The sequence below is a fragment of the Phalaenopsis equestris genome, unplaced genomic scaffold (assembly GCF_001263595.1).
Source record: "Phalaenopsis equestris unplaced genomic scaffold, ASM126359v1 Scaffold000002, whole genome shotgun sequence".
NCBI lineage: Eukaryota > Viridiplantae > Streptophyta > Magnoliopsida > Asparagales > Orchidaceae > Phalaenopsis > Phalaenopsis equestris.
In genome coordinates, this window is record NW_018164444.1 from 4,112,814 (window position 1) to 4,119,391 (window position 6,578).

The 6,578-nt window shown below is 36.1% G+C and overlaps 1 protein-coding gene across 1 annotated transcript; it reads right to left on the bottom strand.

Annotated features, from left to right (window-relative positions):
- Positions 1-422: 422 nt before the first annotated feature.
- Positions 423-5,848, bottom strand: LOC110039345 (protein NRT1/ PTR FAMILY 8.1-like). Its single transcript, XM_020744378.1, has 5 exons — positions 5,737-5,848; positions 3,368-3,531; positions 3,060-3,277; positions 2,045-2,595; positions 423-1,528 (listed from the first exon to the last, which is right to left on the bottom strand). Exons 2-5 carry the CDS (start codon positions 3,471-3,473, stop codon positions 694-696), a joined length of 1,710 nt encoding a protein of 569 aa, XP_020600037.1. The 5' UTR covers positions 3,474-3,531; positions 5,737-5,848; the 3' UTR covers positions 423-693.
- Between the last annotated feature and the right edge of the window lie 730 nt (positions 5,849-6,578).

Here is a 6,578-nt window from a genome sequence, read left to right on the forward strand (position 1 = left end):
TTAGTATGTATAGGCATAGGCTTAAGACATGAAGATTTTCCTCTTATTTCATTTAAAAATTTTAAAATTAATATTTACTAAATTTAGTGACTCCTACTCTTTCAATATATTATATGATATTAAAAAGTTTTGTAAAAATTTATGGACAACAAGTGCCTCGCCCAACCTTCCTCTGGCTCCACCATTGGTCCCTCGGCCTCTCCAACACCAAATCTTCTACCCTCTTTTGAAGCATTAGCGGATCTTAGTTCTCTTCTTTCCCAATCATGAATCTCCAAATCCCTTCTCAAATTAGAGGTCAGCCAAGCCATCTCACCATTAGATTGAATTTTATGAAGTTGTGGAGACTAATTTTGCTGTGAAAGAACAAAGCTATGACCACTAAATCATAATTGAGACATTATAATCATCAGTAAGGCCCACCCTCTATCATAAACCTCATAGAAATAATCAACTGCATAATCACAGGTAAGAAACCAATCCTAAACATTTTCTAGCAAAACAAACTGTAAACTTAGTTACCAAATACTAATCTTAAGTTACACAGGCTAATGATGCAGAGGCTAACAAGAGCCCGATACAACTCAGCAATCTAAAACCAAATTCTGTAACACAAACTTAACCAATATTTATGGCACAAAAATCTCTTTACTCTGTTCTTCTACATCTTCCTCTAACGCAGAGGCAGGAACATCAACCTTCGACCTGCGCCGGCTTCTTATAAGTATAAAACTTGGCAATCAAAAGGTAAACCAATAAATTTAACAAGCTCAATATAGCCAAAAGCCAGAAAAAATAATCAAGATGTCCACGGTTCAAATTATCCGGAATCCATCCGAGCTTCCCGTTCCTCGTAGAGATTGAAGTCACAATAGTAACCAGAAGAGAACTGAGGTAGTTCCCCAAGGCAACGGTTGTAAGCGAGAGCGCAGAGCACATGCTCCTCATGGCATCAGGAGCCTGATCATAAAAGAACTCCAATTGCCCAATAAAGGTGAAGACTTCAGCAGCTCCGATGATGAAGTACTGAGGAACTTGCCAGAATATGGACATGGGAAGGAAGCCTGTGTAGTCATACAAGTTATGCCTGGCTATGATTCGGAGCCTCACCACCTCGAGAAGACCAGCGGCCACCATGGAGAAGATGGAGACGAAGAGTCCGATACCCATACGAGTCAGCTGCGTGAAGCCGCGAGGATTGCCTGTGATTCTGCGCACCAATGGGACGACGATGCGGTCGTAGATTGGAACCCAGACGATGACGCTGATGGTGTCGAAGATGGAGAGGGAAGCCGAGGGGATCTCGAAGTTGGGGCCGATGTGAGGGTCGAGAGTGTTTCCTTGGAGAACGAACATGGTGCCCATTTGGCTGTACACTGTGGAGAAGATGATGCCGGTGGCCCATATAGGAAGGAGTCGAACAACGCTCTTGAGTTCTTCGACTTGGGTGACTGTGCAGAGCTTCCATGGATTTATGGGGACCTTCGTTTTGTCCTCCTGCGTCTCCACGGCGGCTTTATCAAAGAACCTGGTTCGATTTTGAGGTAATTAGGTTGTAGGAATGCAGAATTGTGTACATATGCTACAAAAAACTTACAATTTGGCATAACTGTGTGATGTGCATAGAAAGTTGTAGAAAGAAGGAAAAATAATAAAGAAGTTTTTGGCAAATTTGATAGATTTCAACTGTGTACAATCAATACTCTCATCTTCAATTCATTTCTAATAGTGTGGCAATAAAATATAACCTATGAAAAATTTTTATCGTAATTTATAAAAGAATTATTCCTTTTGTTTTTAGTATTAGATATGCCAGAAGAGAAAGATTAACAGAAGATAAAAAAACTCAGATTGAGCACAAATAATCAACTGTCAATATCATTCATAATTCATAAAATTTAATCGATGGATTCAACATAAAAACAACAAAAAGTTATATCAAAGCAAAAAGGTTAGTCTTTGTGAAAGTTGAGGTGTTAGACATGTAAACACATGAGAATTGTTTGCTATATATGTAAATGCCCCTAAACTTTATCGCACTTACTTCAGTAATTCCGTGTGCTCAAGCTTGCGGCTACCTTCGATAGCAGACTCTTTATCAGAAACCTCATACAACAAAGATTTATCTGATGGAACCTTCACACCAGATTTCCTAACTGATGCAACAAGAACCTGAGCAATTCTCGTAAGCGGGCTGCCTCCAGGTTTCTGGTGTCTATACAATGGAGAACCAACGAAGAAGCTAACGACAGCAATAGCCATTGCCACTGCCGGAATCCCGAACCCCCATCCCCAGCCCACATGCGTCTGTATATAAACCAATGCAGAGGCAGCAACGAGCGCCCCAATGTTTATAGAGAAGTAGAACCAATTGAAGAATGAGGTCTTGCTTCGCTTCTCAGACTCATCAGATTCATCGAACTGATCCGCCCCGAAGGAAGAGACACAGGGCTTTATACCTCCTGTTCCAAGGGCAATCAAGTACAAGGCAACGAAAACTGCTGCAATTTGTCCAGTAGTTGGGTCACATATACCATCATGACACAATGGTTTCAGTCCTTTCACAGATGCTGTCATGGTTAGAAGAATCAAGCCCTACAAACAAGAACTAGATTAATTCAGATTCTAGTTAAGATTAATAAATATATTAGAAAGATTTACATACATACATTCCACACAATTCCTTTGTATTTGCATATCTAAGAACTTTTGATATTTACAATTTATAACACTGTGGTGTCATGAACTTATGAATGAAGATATACTTCACTTTTAAAAAGTTTGTGGTGATGATACTTTTGGTAGGATATTAAAGATTAAAGTGCATGGGCATTTACATACATGCTACCCAATTCTTTTGCATTTACATATCTAACATATAAACTTCAATTTTTGCATTTTTATGAAATATATCATTATTTTAACTACTAAACGTGTAATACACCTGAAATGTATGTACATAAAATTGAAGTGTTAGATATGTAAACACATAAGATTGAGCTGTATGTGTGTAAATTTTACTATATAAAATGATCAAATTTCAGAAAAAAACTACTTACAATGATATATATGATCATGAACACTGCAATCGTCCAATATCTACCCCAATAGGCATCGGCAATGAAAGCTCCAAGGAGCGGCATGATGTAGCAGGTTCCAGACCAGTTATTGACATTCTTCGATGCTGTAGCATTGCCTTCATGGAGACGAAATTTCATGTAGTTTACCAGATTGGTACTCATTCCATAATATGCCAGTCTTTCACAGCATTCGTTTGCTGTTGATGGAAGAGTGGATTAGAAGGAAGAAACCCTAAGAGAAATTACAACTACCGTAAATAATCAATTGGAGGAGAAGAAATTAATACCGAGAATATAAGGGCAAGCCCTCCAGTTGCCAGTTTTCTTCCTATCAGCAGGATTGCCATGAATGTCAGTTGTACCATCTTTTGTATAATAATCTTTGACCTCCATCGAGGTTTTGATAGCTCAGATTTCGTCTGTTACTGATCTGGTTTAATGAAACCCACAACTGAGGAAAGCTATCAGTGATCAGTAAGTATGATGAGATTTGTACTAACCATAATTGACGAATTATTGAACCAATTATCTGAAAAGAACTAAACCTATCAGTTCACTAATCACTTAATTCGAGCAATCAGAATCAGATTTCATTACAACAACAGCAGACCTTTATCCCACTAAGTAGGGTTGGCTACCTGAATCCCTTTTCTCATTGTATCGTATTGAGTGCCATATTTTTATAATTCCAATAAATTAAGATCATTTTTTATATAACATGCCCAGGTTTTTTTAGGTCTATCTCTTCCTTTCTTAAAATATAAGTCAAATCTAAAATATCTACTCCCCTAACCGGATCATCAGATGGTTGACGTTTAAAGTGACCAAACCATCTAAGACGATTATCTCTAATCTTGTCTGTCACTGGAGCTACACCAACCCTTTCACAAATATATAGTTTCGCATTTTTTATCTAAGTGCAAAGCCACTCATCCACCTAAGCATTCTCATCTCAGCAACACTTAACTTAGTTTTATGCTTCTCTTTTATAGGCCACATGTTATATTTATGTTTTTTTTTTGTAATTATGGGTAATTTGGTCTTCTGGCTTTATTTACTTGTATGGCAATCGATAATTTGGTCTTCTGGCTTTATTTACTTGTATGGCATATTCCTCCTCTATAAAAAGGACTAAAGGTTTATGAGAGAGGTGTGGTGAAAGGTGCAGAAGTTATAACACCAAGCCATTTTTTCTTTCTCCCCATTCGATGCAAGTGGAATCTCCCTCCTTATGGACGTAGGCAAATCCTTAATGTTGAACCACATAAATTTTATATGTTTGATTGTTGTTGTGTGAATTTATTTGTTTCCGCACTGAACCACATAAATTTTATATGTTTGATTTTTGTTGTGTGAATTTCTTCGTTTCCGCATTGTTTTCGCATAACACAACATTCTACGCCATAAAGCATTGCAGGTCCCACCACCCTTATAAATCGCATAACACAACATTCTAAGCCATAAAGCATTGCAGGTCCCACCACCCTTATAAAATTTTCTTTTATGTCTAAGTTGTACTTTTCTATCATACAATAACTTGGACATAAAGGAAATTTTCCTTTATGTACTTTTCTATCACACAATAAGTTATACTATGAATGCATTCCTCCACTTCAACCATCATATAGCATTGCAGGTCCCACCATCATTTTATAAAATTTTCCTCCACTTCAACCATCAAACTTGAATTCTACTAATAACTTTCCTATCTATATTATCATCACTTTGAACAATAAAGCCGAGATATCGAAAACACTCATTTCTTCTAATGATTCGATCACTCATTGTCACAACTCTGCCACTAGATCAACTACTAGTAAATTTACATTCCATGTATTAAGCTCTAATGAAGGCCTTTGGACTCTAAAATGGGTAATTTAGAAATAAGAAAACTGCAGTAAGGAAAACTGCGGTAAGATTTCATACTTCAACAAAAATAGCCAAAAGAATAAATAAGCATGCAAAAAGAGCTCTGGAAAAGTATGCCGTGATTCCGCACAATGGTGGAAATAGAATTTCAAGTGAGAGTTTCTATGATATATATAGTTGGAAAAGAATTTAAGGGTAATGCTTTCATATTATTTAACAGCTGTTTAACAGCTAAGGCTGAGTGGTTCTACCATTGATTCTATAGGCGCAGAGCTTCTACTTCATCCAAGTTCTTTGATAGGTCTCTGACTTCGCTGGCTATCCAGTTTATAAAGTAACCAGGAAAACTTTTCATTGTCCTTTGCTTATTTATAGAAAATTAAATATTCATTAGTCTTAAACAAAATTTTAAAAAACCTAACAACCCGCTTGGAGAATAGCAGACAACCTCTTGCTCTGTATGGAACCTTTCAAACAGAATAAAACCAAAAAACAATCAATTGTGAACAAATTACTCCACACTAAGAATCAATAAAACACTAATCAGTCATACTATTTCAACCAAAAACGACTAATCAACCACATTCTGCGATCAATTTCAGTACAGAAATTAAAAGAATAGAATCCAGCCAATTTCTTAAAACAAAAAGAGATACTCCACAAAACCCCGACATTCAACAAAAGAAATAGTCCCACCAACCTCTTCTATCTCGATCCCGATAAAAAATTAAAAAAAAACGATTCAAAATTTCAGAAGGAGATGAACACTAAAGCTAAGAAATCATACAGATTGGGCAACGACGCCGAGAAAGGCAACCGAGCAGGCAGCCTCTAACTCTCAACCCTAACACCAGAGATGGATGAGAAGGAAGACGATGAACTATCATTAATGGAGTCTCAATTCAGGTATTGAAATTATTGAGACTGAGAACAGAATCTAGTTCTTATAGAAAACAAATCCTTGACGAAGCTCAGCAGCTTCTTAAGCTGTTTCGTACGTTGGACTGTTCAGCTATTTTGTTTCTTCACAAGGTTCGTTACGAAATTAAGGCAATAAATGGGAATTAATGGGACGCTAATTCAACTAGAATAGTCCACCCCGCATTAATCGACATATTTTTCCTCTAATCAGTCAAATATAGCGGAAATTAGCGTTCCATTTTATATGGCACATAATTAATTACTTACTTGTATATATATACATATATGTGCACACACTTAATTTTATATGGCACAAATTATCTTTTAAATATATTAATTATTATAAAATATAATTAAATTATTATATATTTATAAGAATAATCTTAATTGAAAAGATATCTTGAATGCTTCATAGGCTTTATTTGACTGCGTTTTTGCTTTAATAAAAAAAAACTTGTTTAAATAAATTTTTAAGAAAATGATTTTTTAAAAAAAATTGGATGAAAATAGCTCTTCCAAATGACAAAAAGATTGAGTTTAGGAAATGGTTAGAAGCACTTTTAGATGAGGAATAGAACCGAAATGCATGCTATAATGTATTAGTATTTTACATTGCTTTGAAAATCAAAATTGATCGGTCGGTTTGAACACTTCGACCGTGAACCAGTGATTTGTCTGGTCTCAATACAATAAAAATCATTTATACTT